The sequence below is a fragment of the Gymnoscopelus braueri genome (genome assembly GCF_963280865.1).
Source record: "Gymnoscopelus braueri genome assembly, chromosome: 16".
Lineage (NCBI taxonomy): Eukaryota > Metazoa > Chordata > Actinopteri > Myctophiformes > Myctophidae > Gymnoscopelus > Gymnoscopelus braueri.
In genome coordinates this window covers 20,437,586-20,458,519 of record NC_137616.1, presented here as the reverse complement: position 1 = coordinate 20,458,519, position 20,934 = coordinate 20,437,586, and the positions used below count along the sequence as shown (strand labels likewise).

At 42.5% G+C, this 20,934-nt stretch overlaps 1 protein-coding gene across 9 annotated transcripts in view; it reads left to right on the top strand.

The window, feature by feature from the left end:
- The window catches only part of LOC308103492 (nesprin-2-like), a 111,375-nt gene that overhangs the window by 36,338 nt on the left and 54,103 nt on the right, over positions 1-20,934 (top strand). For 7 of the 9 annotated variants that reach the window (XM_080453479.1, XM_080453475.1, XM_080453476.1 and 4 more), the window contains 26 exons: positions 49-2,086; positions 2,272-2,606; positions 3,921-4,065; positions 4,659-4,859; positions 5,978-6,228; positions 6,321-6,474; positions 7,686-7,829; positions 8,096-8,227; positions 9,686-9,868; positions 10,363-10,500; positions 10,731-10,916; positions 11,017-11,139; positions 11,713-11,895; positions 12,374-12,499; positions 13,376-13,495; positions 13,978-14,100; positions 15,036-15,113; positions 15,777-15,886; positions 15,996-16,089; positions 17,073-17,180; positions 17,717-17,872; positions 18,341-18,541; positions 19,257-19,358; positions 19,612-19,803; positions 20,160-20,330; positions 20,621-20,770. In XM_080453479.1, the coding sequence (XP_080309605.1) occupies positions 49-2,086; positions 2,272-2,606; positions 3,921-4,065; positions 4,659-4,859; positions 5,978-6,228; positions 6,321-6,474; positions 7,686-7,829; positions 8,096-8,227; positions 9,686-9,868; positions 10,363-10,500; positions 10,731-10,916; positions 11,017-11,139; positions 11,713-11,895; positions 12,374-12,499; positions 13,376-13,495; positions 13,978-14,100; positions 15,036-15,113; positions 15,777-15,886; positions 15,996-16,089; positions 17,073-17,180; positions 17,717-17,872; positions 18,341-18,541; positions 19,257-19,358; positions 19,612-19,803; positions 20,160-20,330; positions 20,621-20,770 (5,944 nt within the window). The remainder of the gene's footprint in view (positions 1-48; positions 2,087-2,271; positions 2,607-3,920; positions 4,066-4,658; positions 4,860-5,977; positions 6,229-6,320; positions 6,475-7,685; positions 7,830-8,095; positions 8,228-9,685; positions 9,869-10,362; positions 10,501-10,730; positions 10,917-11,016; positions 11,140-11,712; positions 11,896-12,373; positions 12,500-13,375; positions 13,496-13,977; positions 14,101-15,035; positions 15,114-15,776; positions 15,887-15,995; positions 16,090-17,072; positions 17,181-17,716; positions 17,873-18,340; positions 18,542-19,256; positions 19,359-19,611; positions 19,804-20,159; positions 20,331-20,620; positions 20,771-20,934) is intronic. The other 2 variants (XM_080453477.1, XM_080453481.1) reach the window with 2 other exon arrangements.

Sequence of the window (20,934 nt, the reverse complement as noted above, 5' to 3'; positions counted from 1 at the left end):
ACTAGTCTATAATATATAACTTACATGGGTTTTTGTGCTTATTGGCAGAGATGCTTTGGGAAGCAGTGCCCTGCAAGCTGGAAGGCTCCATGTTCTTCTGATGACCATGGAGCAGAAAAAAGGCTTGATGGCAGAGCTGCTTCGGTCTTGCAGCCAACTGTCAGCCCACTTGACAGATGCTGAAAGTTCAGGCGCTCTCCTCGCCCAGCTCGGGGACGTCCAGGAGGAATGGAGACTTTTAGAGGGCAACGCCAAACGAGCTGTGAGGCATGCCACCGTCACCGCCTCCCAATCCTCCCTCCTTTTAAAGGAGGCGGAGGATCTTGAGACCAGGCTTAATGTTATTCCGTCTTTGCTCCAGTCCACTAAGATACCCAATCAGATTAAAATCACCACAGACCTAAAAACACATCAACACCGGTACCTACAATTACAGTCACAACTGAATGCTCTGGAGCACTTTTCACTTGGTCGTAAGGAGAAAGAGGTGATAGAGCGTGTTCTTCAAGGCATGAGGCCCTTGCTGGAATTCATCATGAACCAGTTGGACACTTATTTACAATTAACTATTGTCATCCCTTCACTAGCTAACATCACCAAGCAATTAAATGAGTTAGTTATGTGGGCCAAGCAGGCAGAGAACCACATCACATTTGGGAAAACATTAGCACTTTTTCCGGAAGAGGCTCGCATCCAAATTGCTGAAATGAGGACATTTCAGTCTGATATTTTGTCCAGACGGTCCAAGATGCAATCAGAAGTAGAAGAAATAAAGGCCATGACCTCTGATATGGACCAGGAGGAAAGCCACCAAGTCTGTATCTCTCTGAAGATGGTTGAGGAACTGTATGCAACCATTGCTCAAAGCTCTGTTCATGCTCTGGAGGTCATGGAGAAAGACCTGGAGCAGAGAGAGAAACTACTAAGCCAATTGGCTGGCACGGAGGCCTGGCTAGCAGAAGCACACGTGAAAAGAGACCCCTGTGTCCACATAGAGAAGGCGTCAAAAGCTGACGTCAAAGAGTTGGAAAGCAGACTCGGAATACACAAATTAGCCACAGAAGAGACAGAATGCCAGCTGAATCTGGTGGAGGCTCTGGCAGAGATCAGTAAGGAAATAGCGATAACTTTGAAACCGGCAGAAAGTCATTACCTGATAAACAGACTCTCAGGTCTCTGGACAGAGCTGGATGGACTGGCGGCTCATGAGCGAGCAACCAGCTGGGAATTAGAGGAGCTAATTCATGAGCGGACCTCTTCAGATGAGGAGTTAGCCACTGTCCAGAACAGCTTGAAACAGATATCTACTGACTTAGATCACCAGAAATTCCCTTTAACAAAGGACACACTCTCATCTACTATGCTTTTGAAACACATGCTAATGGAGCATCAGTGTCAAGTCCAAGCGCTTCAGCACTGCGAGGAGGCCAAGCAAAGCTCTCTGTTATGCACCATTGAGGACCTGCAAGAGAGGTGCAAAGCTCTTTACAGCCAAACATTGGAGCAAGACAAGTATCTGCACCTCCAGAAACAAATGGAGACATCCAGGGACATCGCACAAAAGCGACTCCAGCGTGCCAAAGATAAGACAGTAAGCCTGGGCGACAGGTTCAGATTGTGCCAGACGCTCTTGGTCGAACTTCCTCTGGTAAAGACTCAGTGTCAAGAAGCGGCTGACCAATTGGAAGCCATTGCTCCGGACATGCACCCTTCCCAGCTTCATTCAGAGAGGCACAGGATCCGCAGCAATGTTGAGACATTGGTTTCTTGGGAGCACGCCATCACAGCAGATATCAAAAATCTGGAGTGCAAGCTTATCCAAGGTCTCCACTTCCACTCTGAGCTGCGTGCCTTGATGGACATTTTCCAAAGGACGAGTCAGGAGTTGGAGGCAGCTGAGACAGTGTGTCCGGATGAGAAGGCCATAGATATTGCACTGCGTAGGTGTTGGGTCATCTGGAGGAACTTAGAGTCTGGGATGCGAGTATTGGAAGCTTTGGGAAGGAAAGAAAAAATTCAGCTGAGGAAAAATGTGGAACTGTACAACCTCAGAGATGCAACCATGCAGGCATCCCATTCACGGATGGTAAGCTAAACAAGTTAATGACAATAAATACATTTGTATTTTACTATTAGTATTATTTTTTAGCATGTTAGATATTTTTCTGATTGTATTTGCCATCACAAGCAAATATTATGATATATTTCCACAGCCAAGTATGTATTATTTAATAATGGTGATTACCAAATACTGATAATTATGCCCCACAGGAGAGTTTGTCTCAGGCTCGAGAGGCCTTAAAGGATTACCTCTGGGCCGCTCAAGGTTCAATAGCCTTCCTCCACAATGCTGAAGCCACCTTCTTGTCAGCTCGAGGAGGATTTTCTGATTGTTCCGAGGAGCAGCGGCAGACCCAGGAGGCTCTGGCGTCACTGGAAGATAGCCTCGGTGCACACATCAGACATCTTGTGGAACTGGTGCCTCTGCAATGTTGCCTCTCCCACCCACAGACAGAGCAGCTCCACATTGGCATCCTGAGCCAACTGTTGGTGGGTAGAGCTACATTGGAAGCCCAGGCCCAGCTTAGACTGGAGGCACTACAAAGGTAGTGTGATTTTTCTCACCTACTGTTTAGAAAATGTATTATACAGTAATGTTGCTGTTGATGATCAAGTGACAGAATGCTGCTATCTAGGGAAAGGTGGCTTGAAGATAAACTGCTAGACCACCATGTTAAACCAGGAAAAGGAAAAGAACATACACATTACCTTACAACAAACCTATTAGTTGTAAGGTAATGTGTATGTTCCTTTCACTGCAGTCACCCTGCTGAAGTTGTGCTAAAATCTACAATTCTCACTCCTCACCTGTTTTTAGCAACTACCCTCAGGGGCCGTGACATTGCTTGCTTGCTGTGTTTAGGGCAGAATTGTGAACTTGTTGTCACTTCACTTTTTGACTTCAGAAAATACGGATCAGGTTGATAATGCCGGTGATGATAGACCGTATGGGCTGGTTCTTGGCCACAAAATGCATTATGGCTATTGTAGGAACACAGAGAAAGGACTATTTACTGTGTCAATATGGATTATATCATACATATTTTCGTTTCTAGACTATGATAACCATTGACAATGAACTGAAATGCACATCAATTGCATGTGTTTTTCCACTTCAAGTCTGTTTGAAAATGGCTGTTCAGGATGAAATTGTGTTTCTCGGGGCAAGTCTTGACCTTTGCAGCCTTCCATCTAGAAGTTTTTATATAAATATATATCCGGCGGCACAAAAGTATGAATTAAGTACTGTGTTTTACTCCATAATATGATATCTTGTTGTAACATAACCTACAGAATGACTACCTCTTGGCTAGAAATTCCACATCAGTCATAATTACAGTGGAAGCCTTTGTGCTGGTTTTGTGTCTTGGGTTTTGTGTCTTGGGCTATTTACTGTAGGCATTTACTGTGTTTTGTTTCCTTTACATCCTCTCACAGTAAAGTCAATGGTAAATATCACCGTTGATATTTTGCTATAATCGGTTAATACATCACATTACAGTTTGAGGGAATGAGGCACAGCAGAGAAATGATAACTCATCTGATTGATCTGAGATCTACAATAGTTTGACACAAGATAACTTTCTTGTTCAACTCCCAGAAATGATTTTATTAAATTTTTTCATAACGGTGTCAACTTAAAAATGTGTTTGAAATACAAATCTGTTGGTTGTTTGATTTAAACATTAATATTTAAATGTACAGGTAAAATGCAGTTATCCATTAACAAGCCAATTTAAATATTAATGTCCCATATTCCATCCATGTTCAATATTCATGTTCCATATTCAATCCATATCCAAATTATACCAGTTTCTACTTTAACTGTATCAACTGTTTATCATATTTTGTCCATGTAGGTGTGCGGCCAGGAATTGCAGCCACAGGAAGTCACATGAAGACATACGGCAGCTTATTTCCAGATGCGAAGCCAATCTCTCAGAATGTGGCACAGAACACGTGACCTCATATCATGAATGTGTGGAGCAACAGAACCGAGCTACGGTAATAATGATTCATTGGAGATTCACTTGGACATATGAGTAATTTAATTTGTGGATAGACATTACTGTACTGAACCCGCAGCCTGTACTTATCAGACTTGCTCAAGCAGTCATAGCTTTTGTTTGAACTTGCTCAGGGTGATTGAACTTGCCCAGATGTTTACCACGTGAATGCAAGAAAGTCATATCAGGGTATCTGAATGATCCTACGCCGTGAAATCCTTATTGTTATTTATTTAGTTATTTACTTTTAATCCAGAAGATTGTACAAATTGAACCAAATGGACCTGTAGCCTGTTTTCCTTATAGGGCCCCTAATGGACGGTTCCTATTTGTACACTCTACTAAATGTAATTAATTAAGATTTTACTGCTCCTTATATCTGCGCTGTGAGATATTTTTACAGTCGTAAGTCTAAAAATAATAATATCCTACTGTATGAAGGCTGCATCGAGACATACCCCACAGTGACACCAAGACTAGTCAAAGTATTATTAGCATACAATAATTAGCATTATTTAATTTGTTAATTGTTGTTTGACTGTGTACATATACTACTGTCTGATACTAACTGTTTTCTATTGCGGTTTGAAGTCACTGATGACAGAGCTCCGTGGCCTTACTCAGATGTTAGAGAAACTGGGGGCCGGGTGTCCGGTTCAGGGTTGTGGAGTAGGCAAGGATGGCGAGCTGGGCGCCCTCTGGAGGCGCTGGGCGTCGTTGCGACGTGGCATTGGTCTCCTGCTGGCTCACTCTGTACAGAGAGGAGAGGAATGGAAGGACATCGCCACCAGCGTGAGTCATGATAACCATGGGAGCTTTCACTGATTCTTTAACCACTTAGTGCTCTATACATGATGGTCCCTCCTTTTTCCCCTCTAAACCAGGGATGGGCAACTTTGATGATGGAGAGGGCCACTAAATTTCCATACTCACTCCAGGGGGGCACATTGCATATCTGCACTCTCACCAGTAGTATACTGTATTGCAAACCCCATCACTCAAAACCCCATCACAAATGGGGTTTTATACCCCATATTATTATAAAAAATATTATATTTGTATTATATATTTGTATTTAATAAAGGCATATTAACAAATATTATTATGATTATTATTATTATTGTAAATGTTATTAATATTATATGTGTTATTACATTTCCAATGCATTTAGTAATACTTATATTAACTATTGGAAATCAAAAATGCAATAGAATTTAATGCAATGGACTGTAGTTATGAAAACTGGCCAAGTACAGTAAACTTGCTTGTTCGGAATTGGAACAGCTGAAATCAATAATATACATCAGTATTCAGATCATGATGTTGATCAGTGGGCAGCATTAAGTGAAGGTTACCTATTTATGCTCTAGACCAAATTTCTTCGTCGAAAATAGCAAATCTACAAGCTCACAATGTGTCGCAGTGTCGAATGTTCACTTGTTATGACTTGCCCAGAAAAAAATACCCTAGGGTTCATGTGGTTAGATGAATGGATGGTTGAATGAATACATATTGTGTAACATCCACTGTATTTCTTTGCAAGCATATCCAACCTGACCCTAACCAGGGTTTGTACACCACCCGCTCAGAGGCATACTTACGCACACACACATGTAAACATACCCCCCCAACCCCACACACACACACACACACACACACACACACACACACACACACACACACACACACACACACACAACTCTTTAAATTATGTTATTAGTGCTCGTATACAAAAAAAAAGAGGGAAAAAAAGAAGTGCTTGGCAACTGTGCTTGGCAACTGTAGAGTGACAGCGTGTCATCTGAAACCATCTTTGCGTGTAGCTTGAACAGTGGTATCAGATGACCCCGGCCCAGCGGGCCCACCCTCGTTGTAGAGAGGCTTTTGACAGATGAACCTTTTTTCTCTAGATGGAGCAATGCTGCAGTTCTTTAGCCAGTCTCCAGGCCGAGCTGCCCGACTCCTCTGCCGCGACCTCCGCCACGCAGGGGGAGCCCCACGAGCTGCTGGCCCACGCCCGGATGCTGGAGCAGGAGCAGCAAGCCCTCGCCTCCCTGGAACACCGTCTGGAGCACGTCCTGAGCTTAACCAGTCCTCCGGATGTAGCCAGCCTGGGTCCTGTTGCCGAAAAACTGGAGGAGATCCAAGAGAACTTCAGGAGGTATAGACGATGACGTCAGTCACGCGGAACATCTGAAAATGCCTTTTTGAGCGACAGGAGCACTGACAAAAAAAAAACAATGTCCTCCACAGCTTGAAAGAGAGGAATGTGCAGGTGATGACGGCAGCACACACAGCTGAGACAGAGAGACAGAGAGTGCAGGAGGAGATAGGAGAGGTGGAGAAACGTGTGGCTGACATGTTGTCCTCTGTGGAGCAGCCGTGTTTGAATCTGTGTCAGCAACAGGTAGGATCTTATGTTCTATTACCCGTATGTAACATGGGGTCCAGGGACACTCAGGGGTCTTCGAGGGGGATCTAGGGGGTCCCCAGATAAATGATTGATAGTTTAATTGTCACCGTTATTACTGGACATACTGTATACTACAACTAGAGAACATAAACAAATGGCTATTTTGATCAGTTAACTCTATACCTAAGTAATCTAGATAGATACCTAGTCATTTTGGACCAGTGACAGACCATATCGGAATAAATCATGTCTAACATTAACAATGTTCTTAGATTGGGGTCCTAGAGATAAAACATTTGATCAAATAGGGGTCTGTTAACCTGAAAATGGTCTATGTTTATGTACGAAATATGCCTGAAGCTGTGAATAGACAAAGACATGTATTGATGTCACATGCCAGTATGGTCCTTTAAAGAAATGGCACTGTCATCAGCCAGAAGGATTAAAATAAATAAATATATGAATGTTCATGCCTGTCAATTTTAACCCACATGTTGTTGGAAAATTGTTATCAAAATCAGAAATTTCTACTAACAGTCATGTTTTTGATGATTTATCATTGCTGAAATGGTGAGGAAAGTTTCCAGACTGGTTATTTGTTACTAATGAGTTTTTTCTATTGATGTTATATCTGGTATTGTTTATCTTCATGTTGGCAGTTTGTAGGTCAGCGTTTGTCCGTTGAAGCTGCTTGACCTGGCAGTGCTCCTGTAATTACATTATGTCATTGTTGGTCATAATTAGTCTTTCATGTCCTCCAACAGTCTGAACGGACTTGTTGCTGAATATTCCCTGTGTATTTAAAATGAAGAAGTATCTCACAGCATATGTGAGAGTTTGATTTATTTTAGGCTACACACAGTAAAATAGCTCAAATCTCTTTAGAATTTGCTCTTGTTCAATTGAAAATAGTTTCTTATTTCTTGGACCACTGCACTATTGGAGAAAATATCTCTGGTTTCCTATATTTCTATTTTTGGCATTTAGCCTGCTTTCACCAAAGCCACCCCTAAAAAATTCTGTGTGAATCAGTCATTCCTCTTTTTCCAAATATTAACCTCTAAGGGAGCCTCTCTAATTGGAGAATTAGATTAGAAAGGGTCTTTCAAAGGGTAAACGTTTGACCCCATACCCACCTCTTCTCTCCGTCACTTTATTTACTTTTATGCCTCCCACTCTTCCCTCTCTCATTTGTTTGTTGACAGGAGGTCAGGAAGGGTTTGTCTACAAACAAGGCCGAGCTACAGCGTATCATGGTCAGTGTGCAGAGCAGGTATGCGGAGGTTCCTGCTGATATCAGTTGTCGAATTCAAGAAGTCCAGCTCTCCCTTCAGAGAGCAGAGGAGAAGGTAACACAAAAACAGACATTATTTTTCCTAGATCTGTTATTTTTCCTAGATGCTGGTCAGATGTACATTATTCATGACGTAAAAATATCACATTGCCTGTCACTTACAGTAAGTGAACCTCCTTTTTCTGTGGTTGCAGTGAATAAGCAATATAGCTAATAGGCATGTTTCAGTGACAAATTGTGTGATTTGAATGTTTTTACAATTTACAATTTACAACATCTGTGTGTGTGTGTGTGTGTGTGTGTGTGCGCGCGCATATGCAGTTCCTGGAAGGCAGCGGTCCGCTCTGTAAACTAACTAATAGAGTGGTGGAAGTTCACTCTGGGCTGGAGGGAGTAAAGGCCTTACTAGAGCAGAGGAATCCAACCTTGACTGAGGCTCAACACACACTTAAGGTTTGTGTGTGTGTGTGTGTGTGTGTGTGTGTGTGTGTGTGTGTGTGTGTGTGTGTGTGTGTGTGTGTGTGTGTGTGTGTGTGTGTGTGTGTGTGTGTGTGTGTGTGTGTGTGTGTGTGTGTGTCTGTCTGTCTGTCTGTCTGTCTGTCTGTCTGTCTGTCTGTCTGTCTGTCTGTCTGTCTGTCTGTCTGTCTGTCTGTCTGTCTGTCTGTCTGTCTGTCTGTCTGTCTGTCTGTCTGTCTGTCTGTCTGTCTGTCTGTCTGTCTGTCTGTCTGTCTGTCTGTCTGTCTGTCTGTCTGTCTGTCTGTCTGTCTGTCTGTCTGTCTGTCTGTCTGTCTGTCTGTCTGTCTGTCTGTCTGTCTGTCTGTCTGTCTGTCTGTCTGTCTGTCTGTCTGTCTGTCTGTCTGTCTGTCTGTCTGTCTGTCTGTCTGTCTGTCTGTCTGTCTGTCTGTCTGTCTGTCTGTCTGTCTGTCTGTCTGTCTGTCTGTCTGTCTGTCTGTCTGTCTGTCTGTCTGTCTGTCTGTCTGTCTGTCTGTCTGTCTGTCTGTCTGTCTGTCTGTCTGTCTGTCTGTCTGTCTGTCTGTCTGTCTGTCTGTCTGTCTGTCTGTCTGTCTGTCTGTCTGTCTGTCTGTCTGTCTGTCTGTCTGTCTGTCTGTCTGTCTGTCTGTCTGTCTGTCTGTCTGTCTGTCTGTCTGTCTGTCTGTCTGTCTGTCTGTCTGTCTGTCTGTCTGTCTGTCTGTCTGTCTGTCTGTCTGTCTGTCTGTCTGTCTGTCTGTCTGTCTGTCTGTCTGTCTGTCTGTCTGTCTGTCTGTCTGTCTGTCTGTCTGTCTGTCTGTCTGTCTGTCTGTCTGTCTGTCTGTCTGTCTGTCTGTCTGTCTGTCTGTCTGTCTGTCTGTCTGTCTGTCTGTCTGTCTGTCTGTCTGTCTGTCTGTCTGTCTGTCTGTCTGTCTGTCTGTCTGTCTGTCTGTCTGTCTGTCTGTCTGTCTGTCTGTCTGTCTGTCTGTCTGTCTGTCTGTCGGTAATTTGACAGTATGCCCATTTCTTCATATTAGACGACAACCACTGGGTAAGACACGCATCACAGATCTCCAACCAGAATCAAATCATGTAATTGATGCACATGCACATGTCTAGCGAAATCAGTCAATGTGTGTCTTTAGGTTCCACGTGCACTTGTAATAACATTAATGCTAACTTCTTAACCACATTAACCCCGGTGTCCCTATTTTTACTTTTTCAAATGTTCATATGGCAAACAGGAGCCAAATCCACCAAAGAAGCACCTTAGTTTGCACGTCCAACACATTCACCTGTTGTTAGTATATCCTTAGAACAATGCTAGAAAGCTAACGATGCGCACAAGGTATTTTAGAGCGAATAAAAGACACGTGTACAGCAACATAGAGTATATTGTATGTAGAAATCTTGTCATTTGTCCCTGTACATCTTCCATTCCAGTGTGTTTGGGACGAGTTGGACACATGGCACAGTCGTCTCAGCGTCCTAGAGAGCGAGGCTCAGGATCTTGCAGAGGATGAGCCGGAGCAGGCCCACCTCCTCATGGACCAGCTCACCCAGCCCCTGCAGCTGTACCAGGACACTGCCAATATGGTGGAGCAGCGCACTGCCTTCCTCAGCAAGGTTAGGCACACTGACACACTACTAATAACTACAAATCGTTGCTGTCGGACAGAAACCACGTACTGTATGTCCAAAACCCTAACATTTAACCCATTTAGACCTGAGGCCGATTCTATATACTGTACATGTCAACAGGAACCCCAAAAGGGGTTCCCGTCCTGAAAGGTATAGTTACAAAAAGGGGTTCCCGCCCAAAATGAGTTAAGGAAATCAGGGGAAAAAATGTGTTCCAATATTCATTGGTTCAATATTCATAAAACCCACAGACACACTTAACCACTTTTCACTTTCACATCTGCATGGAGCAATACTGTACATGTCAGCAGAACAGGAAGGCTTGACTGTTATAAGAACCGAGTTATAATCATGTATTTTAATGGCTTTATTCAGGCTTAGAAAATACCTGCGTCTGTGACTTTCCATTCTTCAATTAAAATGTATACATGTGCATTGTGCAATGGTATTCTAAAGTTTTTCTTTTTACCGCGTTTCAGATCCCTGCCTATCTTCAGGGGTTTGAGGACATGCTCCATAGCGCCATCTGCTGGATAGAAGAAGCCCAGTCCTGGGTAGGGGCTCCCTGTACATATTCATCAGCCAATAGCCTCCAGAGACATGCACACTCCCTGCAGGTCAGTGATACAGGAAACACAAGTAATGCAACTATACAGAAACACCTGCAAGCATTTTTGTACCGGTATGTTCGCTATTCCTTGATTTATATTGGTTGCACGCTGTGCAACACGTTGTGCTGCGACACCTTGTGGGCTTGTAGATCGACTATTTTCGGCATGAAACTAAGTATAAATCACCTTTTATGAGTGCCCGCTATTTGCGTTAATTAAAAATTCAATGCCCTCAGTTGGTCCTGGAGGACGCTGAGAGGATCAGAACAGCCCTAGAGGACTTCAGGCCACTGCTGAGGGAGATATCTGCAGTGTGTGACACCAGTAATCAGGAGGAGAGGCTGGCCGAGGCCGACCACCAAGTGGACAACATGCAATACAATATCACGGAACCTCTAGAGCAGCTTCTGCATGCCGCCGCTGTAAGACATTTTTATTTTATGTTTTCTGTCCTCTCTAACAAACCTCCTTAGCAATGAAAAGGGGTTAAGCAATTCTCTCTAAATCTTTCTCTTCTTTCAGGAGGTGAATGCCATGGAGACCGAGCTCAAGGCCATGGAGAAGAACGTTTCAAAGATCCAAACCATTTTTTCTTCTATGGACAGCTCTAACTTGCCACCGGAGGAGCACCTTCGTAATCTGCAGGTGAGAGTTGACATTATGATTCATGTTTTAACACGGCTGTTTTCAAGTGGTTTTGCACTGTCTGATCAAATAATGATCCAATTAAAGGAGAACGTCATTACTTTGTGGTGAAGTTCCTGATGGGTAATTGATTAAGACTCTCGCCTCCAGAAACACACATTACCTTGCTGTCCTGTTTGAATACCACTTGAAGACGTCACTACTGTCTGTCTCTCCTACACTGTCTCCCTCTCAACTTTCCTAATGTCTGCCTCTCCTACACTGTTTCCCACTCGGCTTTCCTACTGTCTGTCTCTCCTACACTGTTTCCCACTCAACTTTCTTAACGTCTGTCTCTCCTACACTGTTTCCCACTCAGCCTACCTACTGTCTGTCTCTCCTACACTGTCTCCCACTCAGCATCCCAACAGTCTCAATAAAGACAATAACAGTATGGTATACAGTTTACTACATATACCTAAAAAGGGGATAGTGCAACAAGTGATTGAATGAATCACTAACTCACTAACTGATTTGGAAGAAAAAAATATAAACTCCTTTTAATGTTCACTCACACACGCTTTTCCCCCAAAGGTGATCCTGGCCAATCTACAGTCCATGCACAGGACCTTAGAAGAGATGGAGAGGTGCAGAAGAGAACTGGGACTCCCCCAAGGAGCAGAGACCAGTCTGGCCGTATTCCCCAGAGCCAAGCTGCTGCTACAGCCCCTCCAGGAGCTGGAGCAACTCGCCCAGCAACACGCTGCACTGCTGGAGGTATAGACCTTTCCTGGATCAGGGCCCACTTGAACATCTTGAAAGTGTTTGCGACCCACCGATTTATCGACTACACGGCAGCCCAATGGCGCTTGTAATTTCAGAGCATTTTTATTTTAATGATCCGTCTGTCGATTGTGTTCCGGCTTGGAACCAACATACTGTAGTATACTTTAAGTTATTATTTATTGGTATTACTATCAAAATATATTTTTCAAGGAAATTGTAATTAAAATTGTATTGTTTTGACAGTTATTTTGCCAGTCATTAACATAGTCATCACCATAGTCATCACCATAGTCAGCACAGATTAGGAAACACTGCACTAGAAAAATCAAGTGGATGGTTTTATGACAACTTATAAAGAATTTTCCACTCCAAAATCTGATCTCAGTTTAGAGATGTTTATACTCGGTTTGCTGTTCTCTGATGATATCTGTCTTTCTGTTGGTGTGTTTGCTGTGTCTGTGTGTGACAGGTGAACGTTAGGCAAGAGAATGAGGAGATGTGTAGTGAGGATGTGATGTTCACCGCAGCAGTGGTGTCCAACATGTCTGGAGACACAGATAAGCTGCCGAGACCACCTCATGGCAGCTCCTCCCAGGTAAGATTGACCCATACTATAGTTCATCATTTCACACTCAGCAACAATCAACAGCTTGAATTTTTATGTTTATGTTTATGTTTTCACTGAACTATGCGACTCAGATAGCGTAAAGAAATACTTTAAATTAATAATAAATCTAGATTCCTTCTATTTATTTACTCCAAGTAAAATATCTCCCACGCACATGGAGATATTTTTTACTGCCTATCAGAGGACAGTGTACTCAAAATCTTCTTTCAGTATATGCTGAACAATTGTCTTTCTTTGTCATGTGAGTGGTGTGGCTAGCTAGCTTGTGTCTCCATTCCAGCTCTTATTGATTGAGCCTGCCTGGCACAGTAGTAGACAGTGGGACCCTAATACAAAATCGTTAATGTGATACAAATCCAAACCTTGCCCAATTAAGGCACCTACTGTACAATTCCAGGCCAACTCAAGATCCTCCTTACAATTCATGAACAGTCTTGTTATCTTTTTTCATTCATTCAAAGTTATAAAAAATGACAGTTGACTATCTACTGTACCACATATCTCAGTAACTGACTGCTCATGAACTCATGCTGATTTTTCTACTACGTGTTGATTAAAGGATCAATTTGTCCGAAAGACACAGATACTGTACTTATCTTATAGATACTATAAAAACATTGTGTCAAAGAAAAACAAACCCGTTTTAATGGAGATAATTGTCCTTTACATCAATACTTACTGTAATTGCCTGTTTGTTCTCTTCTTGGCCCTTTTTCATTGTTGCTTTCTGCTACACTGTAAAATCCTGGACCCATAAGGGTCCATTCAGTTACAAATCGATGAATGAACACTGAGGATTTTACTGTGCACTGACTAAACCAGTGTTTAATCATTGCTCAACAGCTATCACTAATGCAGGGTGGTTTTGAGGTGTGTGATTCTGAGGAAGAGGACGAACAGAAGGATGAAGACAGTGCTCACTCACTGTCCTCTGAGGACACACTAACATGCAGTATCCCAGAGGTAAAGAAAACAAAAAAGCTAAGACACAGGACAGAACCGGCATGCAGATGCCAAACTTGAACAGCAGTTTTATGCCTATAGCGAGAGTATTGCATGTTTGAAATGTTGAGCAATTGGCTACGGATAATGTTTCCTCTCAAATAGTTAGCTTAGTGTTTTGGAATGAAACTTTCAATTTCATGCTCAGAACTGGTGATTGGTTCCGGCACACCTGAAATCAGCCTGTCTGAAACCCCCCCCCCACACTCACACAAACACACACACACACACACACACACACACACACACACACACACACACACACACACACACACACACACACACACACACACACACACACACACACACACACATACTCTCTCTGTCTGTCTCTCTCTTTATCCCTTCCTCTGTACAGTGTGTCTCCCTGCATACTGTACTATCATGCAGATGTGTTTTGTGTGTGAGAGCTTTTTTATTTCTATACCTCATGTGTATGTTAGGACCCAGAGGACCCAGAGGACACACTGAGGGACCCAGATGAGTCCGTGGAGACTCATTCAGATGCCCAGTGCCATGGGGAAAGTGAGAGCATGTCTGAACTACAACCACTCTCAGGAGCCAAGGTACATACAGTAGAAGGATGTTGGACTGGTTGGATTTATACTGCTCACTTTATTTCTGTACCATTGAATTCGTTGTACTACTGTATACTTATGTCTGTGATATTAATTTAATATACCAAGAGAAGACATCATACCAATGTCACTTTGTATACAGTAAGCTGCCAAATAACATACAATACACTTACAATGCCTTGATAAAACATCAGCTACAGGTTATGATTTGTCCACTGTGGTCTGTTGTCTGCTCCAGTGATTGAGTCACAGTCTAATCTGTCACATTTATTCTAATCTCATAGCCACTGGAGAGTGTGACATGGGCCATTTTGGTCAGAACCTGAGACCTGAGAAAGTGTTATAATGGCAGAAACTGGACGTGTATTTTTGTAGACAGGACCAGCCAGCCTAGAGTCTGTTTCAGAAAACATCAAAACTTTATCTGGACTATAAGAGCCAAGTTAGGAATGTATCCAGTCCTGTAACAGTCCCCGCTGAGCCGGTAATCAAGGCAAACGTGCCATAGGCCAGCGGTTATCTTTTTAATTTCAAGGACTGATTGGGGATCTGGTATGCATTAGGGCCATTGACCCCCATTAACTCTGAGAGTTGTAATCAAAATGTAATCAAAATGTAATCAAAATGTAATCAAATGGACCCGTAAGGGTCCATTTGATTACATTTTGTACACTCAGAGTTACAGAACAGTAAGGGTCATTAAGGTTCCTAACTATCAGTCATTTAGCTGGGAACATGGACCCCGGACCCCAGTTTGAGAACCACTATAGGCCAATGACAGACATATTCTTGCTCCTGACATTGACTAGGAAGAGTCTCCCATACACACTGATGAAACACACACACGCTGCAGCATACACTCCCTACAGTCTTCAACTTCAGTAGAACAAACACAGTTTTTTCCTGCAACTTCTTTCAAACAGACGGTTGCTTCTGAAGAGGTGTCAGTGGGCAGGGACAAGCCTCTCACTGTGTCCACAGCACCACTGCAAGACCTGGCGGTGAGTGCTTGACAGACAGGAAAAACCTCTTGTGTCAGACAAACATGTGCAAGGACCATGCTAAAATACACTCGCACGCACAGACGCATGCACACACGCACGCACAAGTACACGCACAAGTACACGCACACACACACCATTTTATTAAAAAAATTACGTAATATTGTACGTAATAATATATTAAAGCGAAACATTTATAGTAATATAATTAAAATATGCAATGAGAAATATACAATAGTGATAAAATACTGGATTTAAAGAGTGAAGCAGAATGCATTATCTCAGTTATACCGTGTTTAGTCTTATTTTGGGGCAATATGCTCTAATATGCTTTAAATGCAGCCCTAACCCCAGTCTCTCATGTTACTATCATGACAAAGCTGAGAGCAAAAAGGCTGCTACATGATGCATAAGTGGATAACAGATGTCTTTCAAAATAAGAGTGCAGCGTTTAAAATTCTAATTACAAATTATTATTAGAATCTTGATGGAGCAAACAAAAAGGACCTACTAAGAACCACTGATTTAAATAACGTACCTGTATTAGCCCTGATTACCATTGCAACAAAACATAGATGCAATTACCAACAGTCTATCCACATTTCCAATCATGTTTCTTATTTAATTTAATTTTGGACACTGTTAATCCCTCCCTCCACCCAGGAGGCCCAGTGTAGGCTGAATGAGCAGAGTGAACATAAGGACCTCACTGCCAGGCATGGTGGCTCAGGGGAGGAACAGCAGGCCCAGGACACCACAGAGACACAAATCAGGTAAAAGGCCAGGCTTTAGTTCCACTAAAGCGAGTGTTACTGTAAGTCTCAAGCATACAAACGTATAGCTGCACAGCACACATCCATGTCCACACCATGTTTCCTCTAGATGGAGTCAACTCCATAGCCACTTCTCTCAGAAACTGGCAACTCTGAGAAAGGTTCAGGAGGAGCACGAAGCCATGTTCATCTCCACAGGAGAGGTAGGGAAATGATGCTTCAAACTCTAACATGAAATCACGTTTGAAACTATAACGCGAAATGATGCTTTGAACTCAAACGTGAAATGATGCTTCAATTAACCCATTTAGACATGGAAAGCATCTGACTTTGTAATTTTTAGATTTCTTTGGCTATTCGTGAAAATCGTGAAAACGTGTGCACATCTCTGAATATATATATTTTCAAGCGAACATTTGTAACTCAAATCTTTGCTTCTGGGGATCCCTGGAACAACATATTTTACAAATGTTTAAAAAAATATATATTCAAAGCATTGCACACATTTTCATTTTTTTCCCTCAAAAATAGCAGATCTACAAGCTCATAGCGTGGCACTTGGTGCCGCGCTATGAGCTTATATATCTGCTATTTTTGAATAGCCAAAGAAATCTTAAAATGACACAGATGCGTTCCCGGTCTGAATGGGTTAAACTCTAATTAACATGAACTTATGGTTTGAACTCTTGAAACACGGAATGATGATGGGTCAACGTGAAATGCCGCTTCAAACTGGAATGTGAGCTGAAGATGTAAACAAGCTATTGATAGCAAAGGATGCATGATTAGTCACATCTTTGGTCAAACGGCTCTTTCTTTTTTGCTTCCTGTTCTACTTCATTCCTTCCTCCCTCCTTCTTTCCTTAATTTCTTACATCCTTTTCTTTCTTCCCTTCATTTGTTTGCCTTTTTGTTATTCCTGTCCTTCCTTCCTTTTTTCTTTCCTCTCTTTTGTTCTTCTATCTGTCCTTCCCTTTTTCCTCCTCTCTTCTGCCCTTGTTCCATCTCGTCATTGTTCGTCAAGATGTTCGTCATCTTCTCCTGTTTCTTTCCATACCTGCGGTGTCTCACACCGAATAGTAGATCCACAAGCTCACGACACTTCTTGCGTTGCTTTGTGAGTTTGTAGATTTTTTGGTGCGTGAATGTGTGACTATATTTATCTATTTCCTGTGATTTGTTTTAGGTGTCAGAAAAGGAGATGGAGATGATTGGTTCTGGTGCTGCTGTTCTCCATGAGGCACAGGACTCCACTGCCTCCTTACAGCAACTAATACACAGCATGGCAACAGAGGTATATCGTCTCAGTCTCTAATGGACTGTGACATCCAAGTCCATGGGCAAATCACAGCACTTTTCTGAGCCTAATTATTCAGAAAACCCGTTCCGTTTTTTGGGGTGTAATTGAGGTCAGAAAACCTAACACAAAATAGAAATTTGATGTCATGAAACCTTTAATGTCTCTCCTTGTGCTGTGTTCTTGTTGTATAACTATGCTATTCAAAAGCTATTTACTAAAAGGCCATTCATACCATTCATTTTTAACGAACTGCCGAGGCCCATGTATATACACTATGCTTGTAAAGGAGCTGAGTCAAGTACCCAGCTACTTTGAATCTAAACAGACATGATGAAATTGCACAACTACAACAAACACAAGTGAAGTTGTTTATAGCATATTTGAAATTTGTGGCTGCTGGTGACGATCGAATGATCACTTGGTCAGTTCACCACTGTGTCCTCTCCTCTCCTCTCCTCTCCTCTCCTCTCCTCTCCTCTCCTCTCCTCTCCTCTCCTGATGATCTTCCTATTATCTGATATATCCTATAGGTCAGCTGTGCAGACAGTTCCCATGCTCCTGTGGAGAAGGAGGTGTACCTGTCTCTGCGCAGGGTGCTGCTCTGTCTGGACAGAATCACAGACTTCCTGCTGGCTCCTGTGGGCACTGCTCCTGATGACTACCAGCTAAGATCACTGCAGCAGGAGGTAAATGAAGCGTTAAAGTACATCGCACATGTGTCCATGTACCTCGCCAGTGTTCCTGCAGCAATTGTTTAGTGTTTATTTGTTGTGTCGCCAAAACCCCAGAATATTACCTAGGAATCTCACAGTTGATGATAAAGTGTGTCTTGTAGTTTAGTTTTATGTAACATATTGTAGTGACCCAGACAAGACCCGGCCACAACAGCTCTGCCAATCGAGTGTATTGTTATTTAGATGTTTGTGTTTGTGTTATGGGTGTTTATTTTACAGTAGGTGATCATTGTTCATGCCTGGACTTCACTTGAAGCATGACACTTCATTCATCAATAATAGCTGATCTACAAGCATTGCTGCCCCAGTTAACTAAGTTTATAGGTTTTAAGTAATTAAATAAAGGAATAAATCATGAAACATCATCATGTAGTTGACGTTTCTTCTTCTTTCCCCTCTTTTCCTACTTTGTCCCCTAAGTGTTTATGGACGGAGCTTGAAACACTGTATGAAACCCTGGGCAGGGTGGAGGCAGAGATCAGACCTACCTTGTTGGCAGAGGAGCCAGACAGCCTGCGCTGTCTGACCTGCCTTCAACAATGTCTCCATACAGCCCAGACAGTGCTCAGCTCATCCCAGAAACACCTCCACACACACCTGAGCCTCACACAACAATATCAGGTAGGAACTACAACACTGCTTCTCAACCTGCCTACAAGCTCACAACGCGTCACACTGTGATGAATTGTCAGCTTGTAGTTCAGCTTTTTTCAGTGATCATCATAGACCTCTAGACTAGTGTTGTTCTACTCAATGTGTTTTTTCAGTCTCTGGTGTAAATATTTAGTTTTTCCCTGTTGGACTGAAATGAGATTGATCCAGCATTCCTTGTTTGGCTAACAAATGATGACTTCATTTATACTGTAAACAAAGTGACTTAAGTAACTGTTTCCACATCCAGCAACTTCAGTAGATCTGTAAGATTAATTTCCTCCAATATTATACATTAATTATAATAATAATAATAATAATAATAATAAACAATATTAGAAATTCAGTTTGTATGTTCATTCTACAGTATGCTTCAATTGTGTAAACCAAAATCAAATGCAAAATCTCTCTGTTGCAGGCCCATTTATTGTGTGCGATTTCAGTAAATAATAATTTGATGACCGAAAAAAATATATGATTGTTAAAATGTACAAGTAAGGAAGTTAAAATGAAGGTAGAAGATCAACTCTTGTAATTACATTTTCATTCCTACAGTACCAACATTTTGTGAAGAAAAAATATTTACACAATGCACCATACAGTACATTACATAACCTACTACAGTATACCGCATCTAAACCAACACAGAAAAGCCTTTTACATTCAGGACATGTTCTTCATGCAGGCTGGCCTTGAGCACGTGAAGAGCCAGGTGTGTGTTTTTGTACACATGGACTTCGGACAGACAGATTTAATGAAAGACATAAAGGAAAGCCCTAATGTGGAGGTAAGCAAAGCAACCATCATGTGGGGTGCGTGTGACTGTGCGTGCGTGCATTTTTTTGAATCTTCTCTTCCTCAGTAAGTTTTGCCTTGATAGGAGCTGACGTTAGTGTGACCCAGGTTATGTGAATAATAGAATCTCTGGCATTCATTTTGTACCATCAAAGCTACTGTAGCACCACCAGAATGACTTAAAGTAGAAAACCACCCATTATCCCATTATACCCATTAAGTATTTTGTGTTCAACTCCTGACAGTATGTGTTAAGTAGCCGTGTGAGAGAGTCTCCCAAGGAGACAGCCCAGCTGCAGCAGAGTTCCAGGGCCTTGCTCCAGGGCCTAGCTAGCCTTTTGGATCTGGGTGAAGAGAGCTTAAGCACGTACACCGCAAAGCAGGCCAGAGTTCTTCCCAGCCCCAGCCAAGTACAGCCCTTCCTCTGCAGACACCAGGTATGCAACTGTCTCCTCGTGCTAAATCCGTGGCATAAATTAGAAATTTCTGCTGAACCAAGTGTCTGGAGACCTTTATTTGTGTAACTGGATTGTATTAACCAAATTAACCCTGGTGTCCCAATTTGTGGGGAAAAAGAAAGAAAGAAAAAGAGAGCATGGCATTGCGAGCTTGTAGATCAGCTATTTTCGCTATTTGTCATACAACAAAGTAGATACTGTAGGGTTTACATGGTTAAGAAATGCATGTAAGAGACTATTTTGAAAACGCAACACAGAGACTCTCGATTGACCTAGTCATGTTTTGGCCCTTCTTTCCAACCTCTGTCCTACTCCCACAACTTCGGACCACCCAGAAGTTGTTCCAGGTCCTTGGATCCCAAGCGGCGTTCCTCCGGCATCTGTTCCAGCACCAGCCAGTGGCGCTAGAGAGTCTGGCGGCCGACCGCATCCAACTAGAACACAGGATCAACGCTCTGCACCAAGAAATTCTGCAACATGAAGTGGCCTCTCAGACCAGGGTTCAGGTGGGCCATGTCAACTGTGCATAATCCAGTGGTGATATAACCATACTGAGATTTATTTTTTACTATAAAAGTAGCAATACCACAATATAAAAACACTCTGTTGCAAGTAAAAGTCCTGTATTAAAAACTTTACTTGAGTAAAAGTACAAAAGTATTGTCATCAAAATACGCTAGTACCAAAGTAGTCAAACTTTCCACCACTGGCATAATGTTATCATTCATAGTACTGAACAGCACAAAAGTTTCCTCATGGGATGACATGAGCCTGTTTTTTGGGGGCTGGTGTGCAGGAGTGGAGCCAGTGGGAGAGGGACTGTGGCCAACTGGGCCAACTGCTGGATCAGTTGGAGACCCTAGTCAGTGGGAGAGAGCCTGAAGGAGATGACCATGACGACGTCTGTCCCCAAGAACAAATAAAGGAGAGACTGGATACCTGCCAGGTTAGCCTGGTTTTTGTTGTTGTTGTTTTTTGGGGGGGGTTTTACCGTCCTTTTTTCCTCTTCTCCACCAGGCAGTCACACACTTGCTTCTCTTTGTAATGTGATCTCTCAATAGTTTTTTTTTTCTTTTCCATTTTTTTGTTTCCCCTAGTTTCAGTTTTGCT